This window comes from Natator depressus, chromosome 6, assembly GCF_965152275.1.
Source record: "Natator depressus isolate rNatDep1 chromosome 6, rNatDep2.hap1, whole genome shotgun sequence".
NCBI lineage: Eukaryota > Metazoa > Chordata > Testudines > Cheloniidae > Natator > Natator depressus.
Window position 1 is genome coordinate 25,760,594 of NC_134239.1, and position 23,987 is coordinate 25,784,580.

General features: G+C 48.4%; 2 protein-coding genes across 2 annotated transcripts in view; both read left to right on the forward strand.

Annotated features, from left to right (window-relative positions):
- Positions 1 to 6,008: 6,008 nt before the first annotated feature.
- On the forward strand, positions 6,009 to 10,283 carry TNNI2 (troponin I2, fast skeletal type). Its single transcript, XM_074956910.1, has 5 exons — positions 6,009 to 6,050; positions 6,583 to 6,711; positions 8,131 to 8,220; positions 8,549 to 8,725; positions 9,998 to 10,283. Exons 2-5 carry the CDS (start codon positions 6,589 to 6,591, stop codon positions 10,094 to 10,096), a joined length of 489 nt encoding a protein of 162 aa, XP_074813011.1. The 5' UTR covers positions 6,009 to 6,050; positions 6,583 to 6,588; the 3' UTR covers positions 10,097 to 10,283.
- A 3,679-nt stretch (positions 10,284 to 13,962) lies between these two features.
- The window catches only part of LSP1 (lymphocyte specific protein 1), an 83,949-nt gene continuing 73,924 nt past the window's right edge, over positions 13,963 to 23,987 (forward strand). Inside the window, exon 1 of the mRNA XM_074954845.1 lies at positions 13,963 to 14,141. Within this exon, the coding sequence (XP_074810946.1) occupies positions 14,062 to 14,141 (80 nt within the window). The 5' untranslated portion in view covers positions 13,963 to 14,061. The remainder of the gene's footprint in view (positions 14,142 to 23,987) is intronic.

Below are 23,987 nucleotides of genomic sequence, written 5' to 3' on the forward strand. Positions count from 1 at the left end.
TTAGGTTGACCTAGCCCCTGGTGTAGACATGAGTAAGTCAATGGAAGAATTCTACTGGATTAACTACGTTGACGGAAACCCCCCTTCTGTTGATATAGGAAGGGTCTACACTATGGTGCTCTAGCCGTTGTAGGGTAGACATGGCGTCTGTTAAGGTAACAGCTGGTCCTAGACCTTTGCAGATGCGTGCCCTGCTACAAATAGTCCTGATCTGCCTGCCAGAGCCCTCTCTTGTCTGACTCTGATGTTAGTGGGCCATGACCTGAACCTTCCGTTAACCACCTTCCCCCACTCCTTGCTTGGAAAGTTTTGTCTGACCTCCACTCCTGGCCACCTGGGACACCTCGATGGGGTATTGAAACTGCTGAACCCCATGCGCAGGAGGGGGGTGAACCCCAACCTGAGTGAGCGTCCAAAGAAGGAATGTTCTTGCCTTTGAGCCATGCAAATGATGTGCCTTTATCAATGCTGCTAATGACAAGTTCCTTCCTCCATGATCACTGCAATTCACCCCTGAGTTGCCCCCCTCCTGCCACAAAGTTGTAAACCTCCATCTCCCTCCCCTATAGAAACTCCTTGAGTCACTGCAGCTTCTCTCTCCTCCAAGACGCCTTGAATGCTGGCTGGATCGACTGTTCCAGCCAAGGGAGGTGCTCTGTATTTCTGGACCCTTGCACATCATTGGTCTGAGGAGATCTCCATGCCCTTAAAGAGTAGGTGGCTTTTCTGCTGAGCCATCGGAGAAACCCATTTATACCTCCTCCCTGAGCCAGCTGCCTGTGGCTTGCCAGTTGATCCTGTCCTTCCACCAGTGCTGTCTGTTTTTCTCCTTGGGACTTAGGTGAGCCCTTTGCATGTCTCTTACTGACCCAGCTTGCTGTTACAGGAGTGAGGGGGAATGGAACTTGCTTTTTGAGTTTGAGATAAGTGCTGGTGTGTCTGGACTTTTGTTGGCACAGCTGAGGAGGGAAAGCTTTAAAGCTCCAATTAACCTGACACCCCATCTCCAGTAGTTCAGTCAGCCTCAGCTTTCTCAGGTATGTCTGTTTGTATTTATTGATCACGTCCGAAATGGTCCCTCCTGTTCACTGCAGGTATGCCCTCAATATTTGATTCTATCACCCCCCCCCCACACACCACCCCCCAGTCAATTGCTTTTGCTCACGTAACTGAGTTAAAGGAAAAGCAAAGACCCACGATGCTTAAAACTGAGCTTGGATCTAGTTCCCAAGGCTATAGGGGCCAAATTATCAGCTGGTATAAATCAGCGTAACTCCATCAGCTACCCTGATTTACCCCAGTTGATGATCAGGTGCTAGGGGTTTCTCCCACGCTGAATAGATCTGCAGAGTATGGAACCCTCTAGCTAGGTCTCCCAGTAGAGAGTTCTGATTTGCTGTCGATTTTTGCATGCCATGTGTTAAACAGACAAGTTAAGGCTACAGGGAGCAAATGCTCATATAGTTAGTCAAATAGAAGAGAATGTGAGGCTCTTCTTGTCTGGCTTCCTTTCCACTTGCCATTTAAGAGTCATTAAAAAGAGCAGGGAGAATTTTATTTAAAAATAACCTGCCTGGAGCTCCCACATTCCTCAGATGCCAAGTCTCTTGTCTGTATTGTTGCCTCTTGTGGTTGCCACTGCGTTGCCTTGACCTCCCTGACTCATGAGGGCTGGCACAGGGGAAGGCTGCAGCCCAAGGAGACAGCTGGAGCTCCTTGTGAGCTGCCCTGACCATTTTTAGAAGCACTTTCTCCCCAGTTATCTGATGGCCCCCACGCATTTTCCAGGATAAAGTTTCCTTGGGGAGATCAGCGTGGCTTTCTGCGCCTCCCCCTTGACCTTTCTCTCTTCCTTTGTCCAAATTAACTTCTTACATCGTTCTCCAGCCTTCCCAAATCTCCAAATAGCTGCATTCCGGGATTAGCAGGCACAATCTATGATGGATTATTTATGTTGCTGTAGCAGCTTGGTACCCCATTGTGCTCAGAGCTGTACACAACCAATGAAAACATTGTGCCTTGACCACCCCATCTATGGCTCTTCTCTGGTCCCCATTAGTGCCGCACATCAGTCATGGATTTATCCCCACAGTGCCCTGGAGAAGTACAGAAGTGCTATTATTCCCCTTGTAAATATTGGGGAATTGAGGCCCAGAGGGATTGCGACTTGCCAAGGCCACTCAGGAAGCCTGTGATGAGGAAGGGACTTGGGTTCAAATCCCCTGCTCTACAGTGCTTATAAAATAAGTATGTGATGAGTCACCAGGTAGCCCAACGTGTTCCCAGAGCACGCTTGATGCTTGGGTGATCAAAGAAGGTCGAAGCCGGGAGGGGCGGGGGCTGCAGTGGTCCTATCACACCTTTGGCCATGGCTGTCATGTTCCCTAAGCATTTTGTCCAATCCAAAAGACTCTGGGTGCTGTAGTTTCCCTGGTTTTGGGTGAGAACATGATTGGCACCTCTCCATAACCTGCAGCCTACTTCTCTAGGAAACTGGATTTTGCGGAAGTTGGAAAACAAGCACAAACCATTTCCCCTTTCTGATGAAACTGTCCTTTTCTGATTAATCCAAGAAATTCACTTTGAACACAAATAATTGTTACATTTCTTTTTAATTGCAGGTTCTAAATCCACTAAACAAAGATGTCAGAGTAAGTTTCTGGTTTTGTCTCTAAGATGATGGCATTGGTTTGCTTTTTAGTCTTTAAAATAAGTGCAAACTTTTTTTTCTAAATTCCTTCTCTTGTTTTTGGTTCTGATGCTAATCTCCTTTTTTCTCTCCTTTTCTCCCTCCCTTTTTCTGTCTCTTTCTCCCTGAACAGTGAAGAAGTAAGTCTCTCTCTCTCTCTCTGGGATTTTTCTTTTAGTAATGTTGCATGGGGATAGTATCACATTTGGCTTTGTATTATCTTGTTAAAAAGACCAGCTCCTGGAAGGAAATGTGGATCTTCAAAACTCCCCTAACTAAATATGTGGACTAAAAGGGTTTAAAAGGACAAGTGCCCAGCAGCTGAAAGGCAGGAGATAGTATTTTGTAGGAGGTGTGTTTCTTGGCTGTAGTTTGCAGACTGGATTTTCCCCCAAGAGCATCCCTGCTTCCCAAGCTGATCACAACAAGATGGTGCTGTGGAAGATGTTCATGTACCTGCTGCCCCAGCTGAATGGAAGGTGTTCGTGGTCCATTAGCCACGTAGCTTCTACCACAACAGAGGCAATTATAGAGACAGGAATGGCCGCGGAGGTGCATCCTCTCTGGCTCAGCTAGCTGTGGCGCATGATGTTGATCCCTTTGCACCCACAAATCCTTGTCTAATCCCTTTTTGAAGGTGATTCTCTGTGACCTGACTCTGGCTGCCTGCTTAGAAACTCCTCTTGACTCCAGTCAGAACAGGATCAGGCCCTTGCAGCACTTTGTGTCATGCTGTGCCCAACTCTCTGGCCAGCATGGGAATGGCTATGAAGGATTTTGAAGAGTCCCCTCAGCAGTGTAAGCCTGGATGGGGAGGGGCACATGTGGAATCCCCTCAGAAGAATTCCTCCCTCCTTGTAGAATCTACCTGTTCCTTCTGCTGTGTCTGGCTTGTCTCTGACTCACTCTGGGTGAAATTCTACCCCTGTTTTTGTAGGCATATGTCATGCATAGGCCTTGAGCTGGAGTGGATTTAGCCCAGAGAGCTGTTACAGACTCAGTATCAGGATGAATTGCCCCATAGTAAAGTAGAGGAGTGGAAGCAATTCACTGCAAGGCTTGATGCTGGTTCTGTGAGCATCGTCCAGAATACCCTTAGCAAGCTGCTCAGTGTGTCGCCTCATGGTGGAACCTCACCCGACCTCCTAAGCGACACAGAATGGGGTCTGTAATTACTTGGATAGGGGAGAACTCCAAGGAAACCCCAAGCACTGCATGTTGGTGCTTTGATTCCCTTTTGCACCAATGCCACAACACAGGGCTAGGGGGACACTCAGGTGCTGGGGGTGCTGCCGTTCAGATGACAGGTAAAACCTAGGTTCTGCTCACCCATCAGATCAAATCATGAGGTCCTCACCCAGTTTTTAGTCAGTCATTACTTAACCTAACACCCACTGAAATCTAGTTTGAAGGAAATCCCCTGGCACTTCTTTTCAAAGTAAAAGTTTTAGCACCAACATCCTGGTCAAATTCCAGCTGAAGTCACCATAACTCACCTCTCTAATTCTCCCTCTGCACTTTCAGTTGTGTGTAGGGCGTTCTTCAGATGTTCTAAGCCACTGTGTGCAGCTAATCTGCTGCTGCATTCCACCTCAGAGGTGGCTGCCTTTCTGCCATGATGAAGTGATCTTTATATATTCCATAGCAGGCTCTGCACTCTTTTGGAATGAAAGGTGCAATTGAAATGTAAATATCTCCTGAGCTGCTGCTTTTTATCCCCTTCCTCCCCCCGCCCTCCATAAAGCACAGAATGCTTCTTCCCCTCCCCCGCAAATGCATATCAAACGTGTGTATTTCCCCCACCCCAACCACACTCAGACGCACCCAGTCTCCATGATGAAATGCTCAGGAAACAGCTGCAGTGCAGTGTGGGACAGAGGTTGTGGCTTTTGTAAATAGAATTGTTGCTGCTAGCCCATGTAGCCTGGAAACGAACAAAGTTTGGTGCTTTGTATCCATTTGAAAGACATTTAAATTGCTCAGTGAGGATTTCTTTTTCATATTAATTTTAAAAAAAAGCCCAATGCAACCTGCCTCCTGTACTCCTGCAGTTCCCACCCCCATGGGCAGCATTACCTGATTGCCCAAGTGCTTAATGGGGGAGGGATTCTCACTTTCCTCTGCAACATCAGGGTATTGGCCAATGCATGAAACTTGGACCTAGACTCTTGTCCTGTAGAGCAATTCCTTATTGTCACAATCCTCCCCGCCCAAACGATAGTCAGGTAACCGAGGTACTGTCACAAACAAGGGGTCGGGGCGTAGCTTCATGGCCAGCTCAGTGCACACAAGGCAATGGAGTGTATTGCTACGGAGTTGTTGATGGCCTTATTGCATGCCTGCCTCCTGCCTGGCAGCTCCCATGGCCCCCTTCGGCTTTGCTCTTTCTTCCTCATGGAGCAATGAATCTGGCTTCCCCACTCCCACAGCCCCAGTGCTTCTCTCACTCCCCTGCAGTGACAAAGCTGGCTATGTCCCACCCTTTCTTGATGCAAGGGTGAGGCGGAGTGGGGAGGGAGGTAAGTCTGGCTTTTGTCCTTCCTCCTGCTGCTCTGCTTGTCCCCTTGAAGTGATGAATAAAGGTGCTTCCCTGCATGCACAGCCCCACTGCTGTGCTCATGCCCCTGTGATGAGGAATCCTCTCATCCCCCACAGCCCTGTCTCCCCAGTCAGCCTTAAAGTCATAAATAGAAAGATAATTAACTGCTAGCCAGGGATGAGTTGGAAAGTGGGATTAATTCTAACATGCTACCTCCTCCGCGCTTCTTTCCCCTGCATTCCATTCACTGGCCCTTTAGTACTATTGACTTTTTAACAGAGTCTCCATCTCTCATAATTTTGATAGAGTCTCACAATATTTGGTGTTCTTAAAGCCCCAGCTTCTGGAGGCCTGGGATTATAATCTCATCTTTCAGTTTTTAAAGCACACACATTCCTAGCTCTCCTGGTTGCAGAGAAAAGCTAGAACTCTCATGATTTCTAAGCCAATCAGGATTTGAGGTTTGACTCATGTTTTTTCAATGCTTAGAGTTGGCAACACTGGGGTTAGCAGGGAAGATCTGTGTTGAGCTCTGCTGGCAGATATGGATTGCAGCAAACTGTCAGTGTCTTTTAGTTTGGGGACTAATTGCCAAGGATTTGGCTGGGGGCTTGATGCCAGATCCCTTTGTGCTGTGGATGCAGTTCTTCTCTTGCTTCCCATTCTGGGCAGGCTCTGGGGAGGAATATAGATGCTAAAACTGTCATTAGAGTTATATGGGAAAGGGTGGGGAGGAAGCACGTGGTGACCTGCCTTGTCTGTCTTTCTTCCCACCTGTAGAAAAGGAAGAGGGCAATCACTGCCCGCCGGCAGCATCTGAAGGTACGTGCTAGTCCTGATATTGCATGATGTACGGGATATGTCCACAACCATCCTACTGTCCATTCTTGAGCCAGCCAGTGCTCCTGCATCAGTCCCCTCATTGCAAAAACCAGGAGCTCCCAAAATTGGCGCTCCCTCCTACCCCATTCCAGACAGTGCCTCCTGTTGGGACTGGAACAGCTGAGAGTTCCCCATCATTGGTGAATCCTCCTCCAGGCCAGCCAACGGCTGGGGTAGCCCGAAGCTTCCCAGATCACTGCTCCTACAACATTCCTTACGGCCAGAGTCTCTTGCTGGAAGAAGCTGGTCCTGGGAGTAGCTGTGAGCTCCCCACATCCAGCACTCCTATGCCATCTCCTTCACGAAGCAACACCTGTGGGCAACAAGTTGGACTGGAGTGCCCATGACCCCCCTGTGGTGAGCACTCCTTCAGTGATTCCTGCTGGGGTTGGAGTAGCTGGGAGCTCCCTCCCTCCCTGTCGCTGCTCACTCAGACAAGTAACTGGATTTATCTTATTTTTTCCCCCTCCAGAGTGTTATGCTCCAGATTGCTGCTACTCTCCTAGAGAAAGAAACAGCAGCTAAAGAAGCAGAAAAGGCCAATTACCTTGCCGAGCACTGTCCTCCTTTGTCACTCCCACACTCCATGCAGGAGTTGCAGGTAACAGCTTTGTCTCTTCCATCTTCTCCCATGCAAGAGCAGAAAAGTTCGGGGTTCTGCCTTACCCCATGTATATAGCTCTTCCAACTCAACCCAACACACTGCCCATTTCCTTATATTGGTGCTTCTCAACCTTTTCAATCCCATGAAACCCTTGCGACTGAGCAGGGAAGTGCCTCCTGTTTGGGAATTTAGGAAAGGTAGGGGGTTGTGACCCCTGTCATCTCCTCATACGCCCCCTGGTGGTAATGACTCACAATTTGAGCACCCATGTTCAACATCTTCTGCTCCACTTCTGGCATAGTAGCTAGTGCCAGGTGAAGTCCTGGCTCTACAGTGCATTTGAGGTGTTCTCTCCCCCACAAAGTAGAGATGAAAACTTGTGGGTCCAGACATGGATTCTGGCTTTTTAAAAATTTCTGAAGTAGGCTGGTCAACTCTGAATGTACCACTCAAAACGTTGGAGAGGGACGCTTGCTCAGCTGTTTCCATATGTCCAATAGTTTTGATCATGAACTCAGAGGTGAGGTATCAAGTTGATTTTGATTGGGACCTTTCAACTCACAGTCATACTAGGTTGCATTTATACAACAGATCCTCCTGCCCAATGCAATCTTTCTTTAAGGTGGAGGAGAAAGGAGTCCTCCAGGTTCCCCCAAAGACTCCATGTTAGGACAACTCATCGTTCCCACGTGAGGGGCACAGGGGAATTCTCTTGGCTTGCTTGAGCGCATTCTATGCTACTCAGTTAAATGCACTGCTTTCCCTAGGGGGTGGGCACCAGACATTTCACGCGCTACTGTATTTGGATCTTTGACTGGAAATCAGTTACAGTTGAGGAAGTTTAAATGCAAAAGCCTCATGCAAAGCCACATGGAGCAGTATTTGGACTAGTTTTTGAGCTGTACTAGAGCAGAGCTTAGCCAGCTGAGCTGGGGGAGGCAAAAATGGCTTGAAACCCTCTTTTCTGTCTCTCCTGCACCTGCCCCCTTGGTGGAAGTGCAGCCCTGAGAAGCAGCCTAGAGCTGCCAAGGGGTCATTCCAGCAGCAGCACTCTGACCACACCTGCTTGCCTCAGTCATGCTCCTGACATGCCTACTGCCCTGGGGCCAGTGGGCAGAGGAGGGGCTGGCTATAGTGGCCATTTGCAACCTGGGAATTCCCTTGTGCCAGGGGAACCCCCAACCGATGGGTAAGCCAACTTGTCAATTGCCTTAAGTTGTGGGAGCCTTAGAAAGCAGGTGGAACAGAGAGACCAGGAACTGGTTCAGATGCATCCCAGGTGGCCCATCCCAAGTACAGAGATTCGGAGCTGCACCTGAGCTGGGCTCTTCCAGAACTGGAGGAAGTGGTGGAAAGGGTAGGTGGTGTGAGTCACATGCTTTCCAATGGTCCACATCCTTTTCTCTTTCTCTGCAGGAGGTATGCAAAAAGCTTCATGCGAAGATAGAGGTGGTGGATGAGGAAAGATATGACACTGAGGCTAAATTACAGAAAACCACCAAAGAGGTAATCTTCCCTGGCACGCCCATCTCTACTGACATGGAGATCAATGGAGTGTGCCCAGCCCCATGCTTTGTCCCACTCCACAGCATGTATCTGCCTCCTTTGCTCCTGCTACACCGTCCCTGTACCTGCCCGCTCTCCCGAATGCCCCTGTCTTCTGTGTTTGCCTGAGCTTTGTCAAACTAATCCTTTGCCTTCATAGATGGCGTTTCCTTCCTATCACATTCTGCTATATGCACTTGTGTGTGCGCCAGTCCATTCGTCCTCTGCTGTGGGTCCATCTCACCACATCATTTCCCTCTCTCTCTCCGTCTCCTCTTTCTTTTTGTAGCTTGAAGACTTGAGCCAGAAACTGTTTGACCTGAGGGGCAAGTTCAAGAGGCCACCCCTGCGTAGGGTCCGCATGTCTGCTGACGCTATGCTGCGTGCCCTGCTGGGCTCCAAACACAAGGTCTGCATGGACCTTCGAGCTAACCTGAAGCAGGTCAAGAAGGAAGACACTGAGAAGGTACCACACAACTTCCCCTATTGTAATAGGATCCAGGCATTATAGGCTGGAAATCAGACTTCCCTGTGTACTGGTGTGACAGCCACATCTTGGCCAACGCACTGGGAACTAAACTGGGGACCCTCAGAGCTAAAAGCATGAGCTATAACAGCTTAAACTAAAGAGCTTGGCTCCCCACTGCAGCCGTAGTAGACTCTCCTCCTTGTGGGTTGGGCGCATAGGGGACCTGTAACACACACACAGACCAGTTGGCCCATGTATCTCTGGACCAAAGACCCTGGCTACTCAGAAAAGGCTGCGGTCTCCCAATCATTGGCCTTATTGTTTGCACTTGGCATTGGGCTGCTCTAGCCTTTTCTAACATCCTGAGAGTGGTCCTGTCTCTGCCACATGGTCATTTCCCTATTTCCTCCTATCTCTAAATCCTCCCAGCTGTCATGAGGATGTACACATGGCCGTGACCCAAAGCCACGCAGTGGGAGACGGTTTGGGATTCTCTCACTGCCATACATTTTTACTACCAAATGGTAAAACTCTGTATTTTAGTGGCCTCCCCATCTGTAGACGGATTAAGAGCTTGGTTTTAAAAAGCAAACTATTTTACTTTGCCCATTCGTGGTTGGTATGTAGGGGAGGATATTCCACTCCAGTTACAGATTAGGTGACATTAGCAAGAATGTCATAGTGAGCAGATCTGCAAAATTCCAACTTAGATCATCCAGATGCTCTCTCCTGGCCCAGCTGTCTATGATTTTATGATGTATCTCTACAGTCCTGATCAACTTCCAGTTCGGGGTAATATCCTCCTAACCTAAATTCCTCTTATTAGATAAACTCTTCTTCACTTCCTGTCCCAAACTGTTGTGCCGAGTTGCTCTGCACTCTTAAAGAAGTTGCCTCATTCCACATCAGAGGGGGCTGCATTTCAACAGTGGGTGAAACAATCTCTGTATGGATGGTTTGGAAAGCACTGTGGGATGAAAGGCATTCGGAGTGCATTTCACCCCAAACTAAGGACCAGCACAAGGCCTAGACATCACTTAAATCCCAATCAAGTCCTTCAAAATATGGTTTGTGGGGCATAAGCTTTGAGCCAGTCCTCTGCACAGGGGTGAATCTCACCCCTTAGGGATATTAGGTTTGCTAACTGGAATCCCAGGTGGTATCTGTGCTACACAGGGATGGATGTTCGCTAAAGAATACAAGGATGGGCGTGAATACCACCCAGCATTGTCAGTACTTCCATTGTTTTTTTTTCCCTAATGCCAACAGGAGAAGGATCTGCGTGACGTGGGTGACTGGAGGAAGAACATCGAGGAGAAGTCTGGCATGGAGGGCAGGAAGAAGATGTTTGAGACTAGTGAATCCTAAATCCCATGCAGCTGTTCACTGTAATCCTGGTATTTCCTAGTCAATTTCCAAATGTTTCCTCCTCCATCCCTCCTGCCACCTATTTTTCAAACCAGCTCTCTAGCAGCGTTGTTTAGGGCTAAACTTCCTGAGCCCAGGGTCACATTTCACAAAGCAATCCAAGACACAAGACCTACTTTCAGCCCCACTCCCTACTGTTGCTATGGAAACAACTATCTTAAATCATGTAATGTCTTAACTACATTTTGAAACAATGCTAGTGGCATGAACTGAAATCAAATGCAGTTTAACCCTGTAATTTTTTAGGATCTGGTGTTTCAAAGGCATCTTAACTGTGTAAATAAAGCTTTGAAAGTATGGTTGAAATTTTAGCCTTGGAGACCAAGGCATAAATGTACTTTGTGTCACATGACCATTTATTTCCTGCTGTGGGAGGGGCTATTAAATACCCCTATAGAGATTGCAGATGTTCAAACTGCATGAATTATGGCCTTGCCAATTACTGTGTCCCTATTGGCTAGTAAGAGTCTTGCTGGAGTGCCAAAACCAGAACTTAGAAGCCCTGATAGGCTAACTAATGAGGCAATGCAGTCTAATAGCTAGCACACTGGACTAGGACTTGAGAGACCTAGGTTCTATTCCCAGCTCTGCTACTGGCCTACTTAGGCAAGTCACTTCATCTCTGTGCCTCAGTTTTCCCATTTGTAAAATGGGGCTAAGATTATCTCCTCCTTTGTAAAATGCATTGACATTTACAGATGAAAAGAGCTGAACAAGAGAGAGGTCAAAGTCAATGGAGTTACTCTGGATTTACAGAGGTGTAACTGAGATCAGAGTCTGGCCCACAGGCTGTCATCTGCTTTAAACAGTGGGTGCTATTATCAGAAAATTCACCTGTAAAATGGCACCTTTTTATCTCTTGGAGCTGCTCCCATGCCTTAGGGCCAAGGTTAGAGAACTCATTCTACTCTCAACTGCTGTTGACAGGTGAAGTGAGAACTGCAGTTTCATTGTTTTATCCATCCAGGACAAGTGTCTCACTGTATTCTGATTCCAGACTCTCTCTTGTGGCTGACGGTGTTCAAAGCAGAAAGAACCCCAGGTTGATCTTCACCAGATTAAGTCTTCAATGGCAGGAGCTAGGAGCTCTTGTAACCTTAGCAAATAGCTGTGGGAGCCAACGAAAGAATAAATATGAAACATCAGGAGCCCACTTATTTTCTTCTTCCCTATCGCTTTTTGGATCATAATTACCTTTTCAGACTAGAGCTGTAATGAGATTATCACTCTGTATCGCACTAGGCTATGCCAAAAGTTGATGGTAGCGATGGAGACCCTCTTCCCTCCTAAGCATCTTTCCTTTGATCTATCATGTCTTGATAGCATCCTGATGAATCATTAGTAATTAATAAGTACCCGTTCGTGTGTCCGCCCCCGTAAGATGCCATGACAGAATGGATAAGGCAAGGGAGGGCACATTCCTTGTATACTTATCTATAGGATAAGATGGATAATAGGTTTCTTGTTGGGCTGGTTCACATCTATCTGCAAGCTCTGCTTATCTAAAACCAGAAATCTCTTCTCAGCAGGCAAGCCCCCATTGAAGTCAGTGGCAAAACTTCCACTCACTTCAATGGGAAGAGAATGGGCCCAGTATGGGTGTTTGGTAGAGCTCAATTAAAACTAAGCTGCCACCCAGAGCAAAGATGGGGAGATAAACACGCCAGCAAAACCCCTTCAGCAATGGGAGACGCCTAGAGACTGTGGACAGGATGGGGGTCCCTTTGCATAGGCACTGTATAGCCATAGAGGGAACCCCCTTTGCCTCCCCACCACCTAGCCAGGCCTACTGGGGAAAGTGCCTTGGCGACTGCTGTGCTTTCTGAGCTGCTTCGGGGTTGCAGGAGAAGATGCTTGTTGCATGAGCAGGTTGAGAAAGAGTGCAGGGGATTAATGCAGTGAGAGAGGCCACAGGAAAGAAATGGGCGCTGTGTGCTCTACTGCCAGCCGCTGGTGCCTCTCCCGGTTCTCTTGTTTCCTCTTCTTCCACAAGAAGAGAGGCAAAACCCTGCATGTCTCAGTCCAGAAATCTGTTCCCCGTTTTTCCCCTCCCGGAGGTTGTACTCAGAGCCCATATGTAGCCGAGCCAGGTGAAATGTCCCACTCCCACTCCTGGAAGCAGCCTGGTTTCTGCTCCGAGAAGATGTTTGGGAAGCAGGGAAATCCAAACACCAGCTGGCTTCTCTCCCTCCTTTCCTCCTCACTTTGAGCCCTGCAACCTCTTTTACTGTCACAGCTGTAGGGGGAATGAGGTGAGTTCTAGCCACTTCCCTGTCCCACAAAGGCTCCCTCTCTGGCTGTGCAAGGAGCACAAGCTAAACCAGTCCCCCGTCTTCTGTTAGCTTCAGCTAAGGGCAGTTACCCCTCTCCAAACCCCCTATATCTCCTGGGAGAAGGCAGGGAGTTCTCCCACCACAGAAACTCTGCACTGTGTCTCAGGGCATATGGCACCCCATAAACCCAAGCTCGAGAGCTGGGAAACTTTCAGGGTGCCCTTAGTGGCTGGGGAACAATGCAGGGGGCTCTACTTGCTAGCCCTTCCCCTCAGCTGCTCTCTTGGACAGCAGGTGATCAAATTGTATCTTCCCCCCACCAACAAAAGATGTAAGATGAAGGACTGGCCACCCAGGACTCCTGAAGAGGGCCCCCAAGATGGGGAAGAGACAACCAGGCCTTGCTATGGTCAGCAAGATAAGTAGGAGGTGGGTACCAGGCCTGATAGCGGAGAGGCAGGGTGGTTTTTGGCAGGACATATTCTACTGGAGATTTGAATTTGAACTTCTGTGTAATAGGAAGGGGCTGTTGCCACTTCCCCTGTACTCCACCGCACGTTTTTTTTCTTAAGCAATTCTGCAATCTGAGCCTTGCTGACTGAGCACAGCACACCCTTGTGCAATTGCATCTCCACATAGCAGCTCTGTTGGTTGTATTTCAATTGGGCACAGAAATCTGATTCAAGTGTTTCTTTTTCTTGGTGGCTCTCCCACACTCAGAACAGAGAAAATATCCAGTTCATGTCTTTTCCTGGCCAACACGTACACAACAGAGGAGCTCCCTTAACCACGCCAGCCTCAGCTCTGTTGGTGAAAAGATTTGTTACCTGTGACTGTCACAGGAACGTCCGAAAGTGAACTTTTGAACCTACGTGGACTGGATCGCTCAGCTGCTTCTGAACATTGTCTGGTTTTGCCTTCAAGAATCCCTCGCCCTTGTGCGAGTGCCTGAAAGTATTTATGTGGGCACCAGCATGCACAAGAAAATCCACCAAGCACTACAGCCTGGCTAGATTGGGGAAAGGGGGCTGCACAGAGTTGCAAGGCCCACCCGGGAAAACCCCTAGCAGAACACCCTTGGGCAAAGGGGGCTTCTGGGCTGGGCCAGAAGTATACCTGTGTGTGTGTGTTGGAGATGATAGTGGCAGTGGCTGGGACAGTCTTGCACTCTGACAAAGGGATGCTTCAGTGGCTTTGTGGCCAAGGTGTTGTGGCCCGGACAGAACCAATCCTTGGCAGGTGGATGTTATTGAATGTTGCCATTTAAAGATGCAGCCATTTAGTAGTTTAGTACCCACTACACCATGTGTGGCTATGGTCTGTCTCTCAGACGTCTTTCTATTTTAACAGGCCCTCCGAGTGGCTGTTGCCGCATGCTTCCACTGCAGCTCGAGTTAGTACTTCCTGATTTTTAGGCAGTAGATTGAAACAAAACCTTAAATATAACCTGAAAGTAAAAACTCCCAACCCCCCCTCAAAACTCAGAGGCTTCCGGCATTATTTGTGCTGGGTTAGAGGACAGGAAGGGTGGTATGAAAGTGAACACACGCACGCGCGCACACACATACTGTACTCTTACAGAGCTCTTTGCAGAGCCCGTCGATTTGACAAGGTTGTTAGCAAGGAAATAAAATGTCAGACTCTGAGGAGTGCCATGGAGACCCCGAGAGCAAGAATCAGGAGGGGGAAGACCCCCCGACCGACACTGAAAGGTAAGGCCCTTGGGAGTAGCTGAAATTTACCTCATGGTTTGGTTTGTAATTCTGACGGGGCTACAGGTTAGCCAGAGAACTTGAAGGTAGAAGCAAAACAAGGGGCTGAATCAGCCCACAATGAACTTGAGCTAAGAATACTTGCAGTCGGCAGTGCATGCACAAGGAAAGGGAAACGCAAAAAGGGACCAGCCATTGGAAGCTCTAGAAAGTTCTTGACTAGGCTCACTAGCTCGCTCATGGACACAGGGCTGCAAGACAATCAGACTCTTTGCCTTTCCCGCCTCTTTTGGACTTCAGAGTCCCCGCTGGGGACAAACTAGAGATTGCAGCTCAGGCCAAACTTGGCACTGCTAGACTGAAGCTCCTTGGGTGTTTGGATCTGAGGTTTTGACTCATTGTGGAGCCATGAAGATCAGATGCCCCTGTTCTGTAGGATGCGCACATGTCCAGCGTGCGAGGGAATGGAGGGATTTTATTCTCTGTGCTATTCTATTGTCCATTCCTCCATCTCCCTGTAGCAACTGTTTTGGGGCACTGGGGAATGACTCCCATTTAGACTCTGGGTGAGGGGGACTTATATAGTCCACTTCATCTTTCTCCCCAAAGCATTTTGACTCCATGTTCAGGCTGTCCATAAATCTGGTCTGGAGGGCACCTACTGAGCTAGAGCTGTGTGTGAAGGTTATAATGAAGTGTGTCCTTCTTTGCGGGAGAGTTTCATGGAAGAAGACCAGGGCAGAGAAAAAAAGTCCCTTTTGCGACTCTGCACTTTGGAAAAAAGCTCTGCCATTTTTGCCCCAGCTATCACGATATTTGTAGATGGATGAGAAACTGGATGTTAATACATTGAAAATACAAGTGAGGCACTGGATGGGAGTTGCTGCAGTCTTGATTTCTTTCCCTATATATCATATTTCTCTGGCTGAATTAGACTGGAAGCCTCTCAGAGCAAGGGTGTTGTATTTTATGTGTTTGTACAGCTCCCTGTTCACTTACATCATCCCCGAAATAACAGCAACCAGATAATGACACCTCCCTGGTTGGTTTGTCACCAGGGACTGAAACTTGGACTGTTAGCTCCAAGGCACAGACAATCTACCATTTAGGTTAAAAGAGTAAGTCCATTAGCTGGGAGCAGTAGCAGTTGGCTTTTGTCTGTGAATTGGCTACTAGAAAAGGACAAAGACACGCTTAGCCAGTGTGCTATCTAGACTTGGGCTCATCTAGATCTGGGTTCAAATTTTGAGCATCTATAAAGTTTGGGGGTTTGGCTCTGACCTCTCCAAAAATAAAATGAACAATATTATTCACCAAATCATATCCAACGCGTGTTCAAAATATATAACACTTCCCCACAAAACACAGAATGTCTTATGTAAGTCGATAAAAGAAAATCTCTGTCTGGAGCTCCTCAATACTTTTGGAGTAATGGGGATCAGGAGAAGGATTCATGTTCAATGCATGCTTTGCAGTATCCAGTCACAAAAGGGTTAATTGTCTCACAGGGAATAGACATGGGCACACTAAAGCTCTTGAGGGTTTCAGTCCTGCTATAGGTTTGGGGAGCCTTGGAACAGACAAATAGTGATATATTGTTGCAACAAATATTCTAGTTGGCACATGTATGTAATTAGTCAGGCATTGGCACAGCCCTGGCATAGTGCAGCTTTTCCACTCATTCCTCTGCTTGCCATGTTTGTGTGTGCAGATATGTCTTTTTTGGTGGGGACAGCTCTGCACAGGCTTCTAATCAGACTGCAGTAATGTTGGGACAGTATTCTATGTGTTGGGGGGTTCCCCTCTAGGTTCCTGACCGAGACTTTGAAACAACCAAAGAAAAAGCTGCCTGCAGAGACTGCTCTCCAAGTTGCATGCTGGGGGCCAGGGCATGTTTTTTGGCAGCACAGGCATTCCTGGTGGGATGCTCGTGCAGTGCCAATGTGATCAGTCTCTCCACTGAGTCTCAGAATCTGGGGTTAAGGAACGCCTTTATGACTGGGAGTATAGCAGCAAGAATGCTTTTCTGGGGTATGTCAGCCCTTGTGCTCCCAGGCAGGAACAGAGGGGACAGAGATCACAAATATTAGAAACTAGTGCAGGTTGAAACTTTTCAAATTTTGAAACTTGGACCAAAAAAATGGAGGGAAAATACAGATGAAATTGTTGTGATTCCCTCCATCCCTGGTCAAATTTGGAAATTGTCATGAATTTTTAAATTTAAAAATTTGATAGGGGGAAGAAAAGTGTGTGTGTGTGGAATTTAGTTTTTAAAATTGATAACCACTTTCCCTCCCAAACCTCTGAATAGGTCCAGTTCTAGGTTTATTTCAGTTCTAGTTTAACCTGCAGTTGTTTTACTATCCCCACTCCCCCAGGTGAGCAACCTCTCCTGAAATCCACCTCCTAAAATGTCGGAAAAAGGGTTTGTCCAACATATGGGATGGGAGGTCTTTACCACCCAGTGGTCAAGGCTGTTAGCTCAGCTCATCAGCCTTTCACTCTGTACCCAGTCTGCTTTCAAGCTAAACCTGTTGCGGATCAAGTTACAGCAATGCTCCTGAGACAACACTGAGGAGGGCTGAGGGCCTGGAGAGAGCCAAACAGGGGCATGGGGGTTAAGGTTTGTGGAGGGAGAGTGAATGAGGAGCTGACGCGGGTGGAGGCAGGGCAGAATTTGGTCAGAGTAAAATGAAGGCTAGTCAGAAAATTGCCCACAGGTCCCACTACAACAGCACAGGCTCTTTTCACTCCCTCATGTATGCTGCCAAGCTAGATCCTGCACCGGTTCTACACCGTTATTCTGGGACAGCCGGACAACAGGAGTCAGCAGTGTCGCTTGGATCACCTAGCCTGTTTGCTTCCAACAGCGCTGCTGGCTCATACAGGCCCCAAGGCCTTGCGAAAATGGGGCCCATAATTCACCTGTGGTAGCAGTTCTGGAAGCTCTACTGTAGAGGGGGCTCAAGGCGGGTTAGACAACATGGTGGTCAGAATTACATAGCCCTGTCTACGCTACAGCTTCCTCGGCGGTTGCTGCTGCTGGAGCTGGACTGGCAGTGAATGACATGGGCTGCTTGTGCCAGTGTAAATGTGGGAGGAAGAGGGGGATTTGGCTAACCCTGCATACCTTCAGGCTGTGCATCAGCCTGCGTATCTAACAATGGCTGGTGTACGTCTGAGACGTTTAGGCTGTTCTTCCACTGTCGCTCTAGCTAGCAGACCAGTGGTGCTAGCTCTAGTGTGCAGACCGGATTGCAGGAGTAAAGGCCAGGAGAGACACGCTCGCGCGCTGGGGCCTGTTCCTCTCTGCCTGTGAGGTCTGGATAGAGGGATGGCTGCTGAGGAGAGGAGGGACGGGGAGGGAAATGGCTGCTTCTTGACGATTGGATGGGAGTAAGTAGGCCAGCCCCTGAAGAGATCATGCACTGTAGCTCAGGGGGAGCTGGCGCTCCTATCCCAAAGAGGACAGCCGGCTGATTTGGGAGATCAGGGAGCTATTGTGCGGAGAGGGCAGAGCTTACAAAAGACTGGGATAATCCAGTACACAATGTGAACCTCTGAACCTCCGAGATCCCCCTGTCACTCAACGCAGCATACGCTCCCCATCCTCCTAGTGATCACTTTGGAACCTACGGCAGTTAATATGACTGGTCTTTCCACACAAGCCACTTATCGCATATATATATATGCAAGGCAGGTGCTCCTCTTGTTAGTGGGCTTCAGGGCGTAGTCAAGAAAATAACTTCTTATAGACACAATCAGCCATTCTAGCTCACCATCCAGTGTCCCCTTCCTTCTCTGGCCTCCTATCTGCCGGGCTGCGGGGAGCCCTGGGCCGACCATGTATGGTCACTGGCTCGAGATGGCTTTGCTGTGCTAGCAGGCCCCATACCTTCCTTTGCCACGTCCCTCCCCAGCTGTCTTGAATTCTCCAGATCCCTTAGAGGAGACTTGGAAAGTCCTAAGTAAGATTACCACAGTTGCTAAGTATATCCGAGGCTGGAAGGAGATTGTCTAGGGAAACTGATACCTCAGGAGCTATCTTTGAATTCCTTAGCATCAAATTCCTGGGGGAGGGGAAAGAGGCTGTTAAAAATTTAACTCAACTCACTCAACGGCATGCTGCTCCATCAAAGAAAGGAGGCGGGGCGGGGAAGGAATAGGTTCTAGTTGAATGAATAACAAAAAGAGCTGGAAAATACCCTGGCTCTGACAAAAGAGTGCCATGTATATGGGCAATTTGTAACTGGCCCTTTGAATTTAAGAATCATCTTATTTAAAGGTGACCTGTGAAAAAAAAAAAGTGGCTTGTGGCCCTTTTTACTTCTTTAAGATGGGGGGAGGAAAAACGGTATGAAAGATTATTAATTATTATTATGTCTAATTTCTTTTTTCTGCTTCATTTTTACCTTGAAAATTCAGGGCCAGCCTAGGTTGGTAGACTCTATGACGGAGTAGTCTATTTTTTGTCAAGGTCCAAATTTCTTGGTCAAGGTATGGTCAAGGTCCAGACTCCAGAGAAAATAATAATAATGATAATAAGTAAATAAAAAGATTTTGGGGTCTGTTCAAAAGCGCCTGGTGGTCCAGATTGGGCCCGCACTCTGCCTATTGACTACCCCTGCTCTATGATGACAAGTGAACTAGTCAAATGGTGACAGTATAAAAATCGAGAACAGCTCTCAAGCCTAGTGGTGAGGCAGGGTTTAGTTCCAGATGCTTGGGAGTACACAAAGCCAGTTTTGCACCTTTTATCTTCATGAAAAGACAGCCCGATTTGGATTTTCAGTCTCACACAGGGCTGGGTGGGAGAAGCTGAGTGGGGACACAGTAGGGATGCTGGGGGCTCTCTCCCTGTTTGGAGATGAGCTGGAAACAGGTTCCTGACACATACATCATCTTCCCTTTTAGCAGCTATGCGTCAGAGCACTGCCATTTTTCCAGCGAGCTGTTTAATAAAACGAAGCCTCAAAAGGAGGAGTGGAGGATGAAAGAGAAAATGACAGAGAGGGAGGGAGGAAAGAGATGGAGGGATACAAAAGATTAGGAGCAGAGACAGGCTCATACCAAACCCCCAGATCCCTGCACCTCAGAATGGAGCAAAAGCTCCAGACTCTGAAACTAAACTTTGCAGCTCAGAGGAGTTTGGTGGGGGCACATGCAAAATGCGGGGAGCTGTGTGGCAGAGCAAAGGGGTAGTGAAAGCAAAAGCAGTGGCATGGCCCAGGTTGGGCTGGCAGCAGCTGGGCTCTGGCAACACACAGGCTGACTTGGAATAACACCGCTGCAGGGATGTGGCGCTGGGTGGGCTGGAGGGCCAGTGGCAGAGCTGGGCATGAGGGGGGGGCAGTGGCTGTGGCATTGTGTGGAACAGGCTGGAAATGACAGCGTGTGGCAGATTTTACAGGTTGCTGCTGGAATGGTTGTGGCACTACCCAGGTGAGGTGGGAGCTGAATGCTGCATACAGTAGATGATGATGGCACTGGAGAGATGGTGGCTGTGTCCAGGTTAAGATGGTCTCTGAGTTCTTATTAGCAGTGCACAAGACAGCAAGGCACTAGAACAGCTGGGGCACTGTGTAAGGGTGACGGTGGGTGAGGGAATATCTTTTATTGCACCAACTTCTGTCGGTGAGAGAGACAAGCTTTTGAGCTTAGGCAGGGCCCTTCTTCAGGTCTGGGAAACGTACTCAGAGTGCCACAGCTAAATACAAGCTGAACAGATTGTGTAGCATAAGTAGTTAACACATATTTCAAGGGACCCTTCAAGGTGAAGTGGCCTGTTAACACCCCTTCAGAAAAGGAAGGAAGGGGAAGACAGTTGGGGGAGTTGTTAGTGGGTTACAGTTTGTTGTCATAAGCTGTCAATCCAGTGTCTCTGTTCAGCCCATGAACGTGGAACGTGCTGTCTCTTGCATTGCACCAGTTAGGCTGGCACTGATTGCCTGCAGCACCGCACAGCTGAGACTTGTAGCACACATGTTACAGCACCAGGGAACCTGCTGTAACATAGAACCACCAAAAAGAAAAGGAGGACTTGTGGCCTCTTAGAGACTGACACATTTATTTGAGCATAGGCTTTCGTGAGCTACAGCTCACTTCATCGGATGCATCCAATGAAGTGAGCTGTAGCTTACGAACGCTTATGCTCAAATAAATTTGTTAGTCTCTAAGGTGCCACAAGTCCTCCTTTTCTTTTTGCGGATATAGACTAACACGGCTGCTACTATAGTACCACCAAGCGCTGTCTGCTGCCGGTTTGGATGCATGGAAAATGAGAAGACTCTGCCACACAAACACCTGTTCTTATGCCCAGGCAGCGATGTGAAGCATTTGCCTCCATCAGCCGCAAGGGGGCATGCTCTGCTCATGTTTATTTCATAAGGCAGCAGGAAGGAGAGAGCTAGAATGCGAAAAGCCGGTGTTTCAAGGCAAAGTTCTGGGGGAGTGGAAGCTTTAACCCTTGCCTAACACAGCCAGCCATGCCCTAGTCAAGGGGGCAGCCTTATGGGACGTCTTTGTGACTGCCATTGCACAGCTTGTTCTAGTCGCTGAGCCCAAACAGAAGACAAGATTTGCAGCTTCGTTCCCAGCTCTGCTACTTACGGGCTATGTGACCTTGAGTGAGTTATGTAATCTTTGTATCCCTCAGGTTTCTCATAGTTAAGATAGCATTAGTAATCCTTACCTCCTTCACCGGTGTGTTCGGAGCTTAATTCGTTAATGCTCCCAAAGCACTTTGAGAGCCTCAGTGGGAGGGTGTGAGAGAAGAGCAAAATATTGCCTCCTACTGGTTTTATGTGTTTGTTCCCATCAGCCATCAGTCCTCCTGCAGATGTCCTTACCCCTTACACAGCTGCCAGAATGTGCCTGGCCCATAATCCCAACTATACATATGAAATGATGGGGTCTAAATTAGCTGTTACCACTCAAGAAAGATCTTGGAGTCATTGTGGCTAGTTCTCTGAAATCATCCACTCAATGTGCAGCGGCAGTCAAAAAAGCAAACAGAATGTTGGGAATCACTATGAAAGGGACAGATAATAAGACAGAAAGTATCGTATTGCATCTCTATAAATCCATGGTACTCCCGCATCTTGAATACTGTGTGCAGATGTGGTTGCCCCATCTCAAAAAAGATATATTGGAATTGGAAAAGGTTCAGAAAAGGGCGACAAAAATGATTAGGGGTATGGAATGGCTGCCATATGAGGAGAGATTAATAAGACTGGGACTTTTCAGCTTGGAAAAGAGACGACAAAGGGGGGATATGCTAGAAGTCTATAAAATCATGACTGGTGTGGAGAAAGTAATTAAGGAAGTGTTATTTACTCCTTCTCATAACACAAGAACTAGGGATCACCAAATGAAATTAATAGGGAGTAGGTTTGAAACAAACAAAAGGAAGTATTTCTTCACACAACACACAGTCAACCTGTGGAACTCCTTGCCAGAGGATGTTGTGAAGGCCAAGACTATAACAGGGTTCAAAAAGAACTAGATAAGTTCATGGAGGATAGGTCCATCAATGGCTATTAGCCAGGATGGGCAGGGATGGTGTCCCGATCTAGCCTCTGTCTGCCAGAAGCTGGGAATGGGCGACAGGGGATGGATCACTTGATGATGACCTGTTCTGTTCATTCCCTCTGGGGCACCTGGTGTTGGCTGTCAAGGATACTGGGTTAGATGGACCTTTGGCTGGCCCAGTATGGCCATTCTTATGTTCCCAACTGTGAATGCAATTTCCCTTCCGTTGTCTGGAATCTCGGGATTTATCACAGCTGTCTGCCAGGAACACTGGGCCCACCCTGCTTTTTTTAGCTGGATCTGATATGTCATTTAGCAACTAAGTGGTTAAGAGCAATACACCTCCATCCTGACTTGCTGCATGCCTTGGGATTCCAGTCGTGGAGCCCCCAACAGCTTTGACCCTCAGGTCTGACCTGCAATGACCTCTGCTATTCCAGGCCCTCTCACAGCCCCACCAATGCTCCTTATTCTTGATCCACAGCATCCCCGGTTGTTATTCCCCCACCCCTGTAGCTCTGCCAATGCACCTAATTATGATTCTGCACAGTTATCGTGCATGGTGCTTTACCACTTCAAAGTGCTGCACAAATGCTGGCTAGTGTTCAATGAATTATGGTTAATTATGGTGCCCCACCTTTCCCTGGCAGACAGTTCAGCAAGCAGCTAGGGAGTTAAAACTCATGTCCTTCAATTCTGACCTGCAGCAGCCCTGGTTGTTCCATTCCCAGGGCTGACAGACAAGGCTGTACTTACATCGCCACTGTCCATGTTGGGCCCATTCTGTGGGCAAGCAGAGGACTTCTGTGTGTGAGGAGTAAATGCACTTTAAATACCTATGTTTCCCCAGAGCCAGGGTCTCAGCAGCATGAACTTCCCCACAGCAGAGTTTGATCAATCTATGAAATAACCTGGCCCAGTGGATAGTGTTGGCTTGGGAGCAAGGAGACCTGGGCTCTGTTCCTGTGTGGCCTTAATTGGAAGCACTTTGGGGCAGGGCAGCACCTGGCACAACAGTGCCCACCATCTTGGTTAGTGCCTCTAGCTGCTACCATAATACAAATAATGAACTTTCCCTTCTCAGAGCCAGCCACTGGCCCAAGTCAACTGCTGCAGGATGCCAGTGACTGCCCCTGAAGCCAGTGGGAGCTGTTGTTATCTGGTGGCAGGAGGCTAAGGCCCCAGTAATGCATCGTGGTATCCCTGTCTACAGTCGTGTGGGCTGACCATGCTTGGGACTGTAGCTTGCTTGTGGACAGCTCTAACTCAGCAGATGCCTCTCTCTCTCTCTCTCTCTCTCTCTCTCTTTCTTTGTACTTCACAATGGGGGTGGACCATAAATGGCTGCATTTTCCTCCACGCACCTTTCCTCCTGCTTGTGGACGCTTGCCAGATTGGCTGCTGTATCCTCTGTGCACTCCTCCTTCTCCTACTCCTGCCTTCCCTTTGGAGGACACCTCAGAGCAACTGCACGCACCAGACCAACAAGTCCAGGAGGGGAACCTACTGTTGCCAAGAGCTCGAAGCAGTGACCTCCTCACTCAGTGTCACCGAGCAACTTTGTTTCCTCCCATTCCCTCTGGATGGGAGGGCCTGGGGGCTGCACTTTGAAGAGACCCCTTGGGAGTGGGAAGATTTGGTTTGGTATTTTCAAAAGAGTCTCAGGGAGGTAGGTTGGTGCCCAGATCCCATTGAAATTCAGATGTAGTTGGTCACCTAGTCCTGACAATCCCTGTCTTTGGCTATACTGGACCGCATGCTCTGAAGGAACTGCTATGGGTCTGTTCATCCCTGGGCCAGGGATCTGCTCAGTGCAGGGACTGAGTGTGAGGGAAAAGGTAGTGGGGGCAGGCTGGGGCTGGCTTGGCCCTTGGCACAGGTTAGAGCAGCCTGAACCCAGCTGCCAACAGCGCTTGTGGGCTGGCCCAGCAGCCAGGAGTAGTTGGGGCATAGGACTGTCCTGGCTACATCTCCCTCCTTGTGGGACTTGCCCTTGCACACCCTGTGCACCAAGAGCGCCTGAGAGGGGTGCCCTAGAGCTGCTGATGCCTTAATCTACTCTTATTTCCTTGTAGTGTCTCTCTTTCCTTAATACCCATCTATCTAGTGAACAAATTCAATGTGCTCCTGAAGTCACACATTGCAAACACTTATTTTGCTTTGGGTCTCTTTTGCAGTGTGAGCTTCCCCACAGCAGTGTCCTGTAAGCAGGGCGATTGCCTTGGGCCTTATGTTGCTCCGTGCCTAGCTGTGTGTGAGATATTTTTTCTGGGCCAGCCAGGGAGGACAGCGCCAAAAACATTTTTCGCCCTGGGC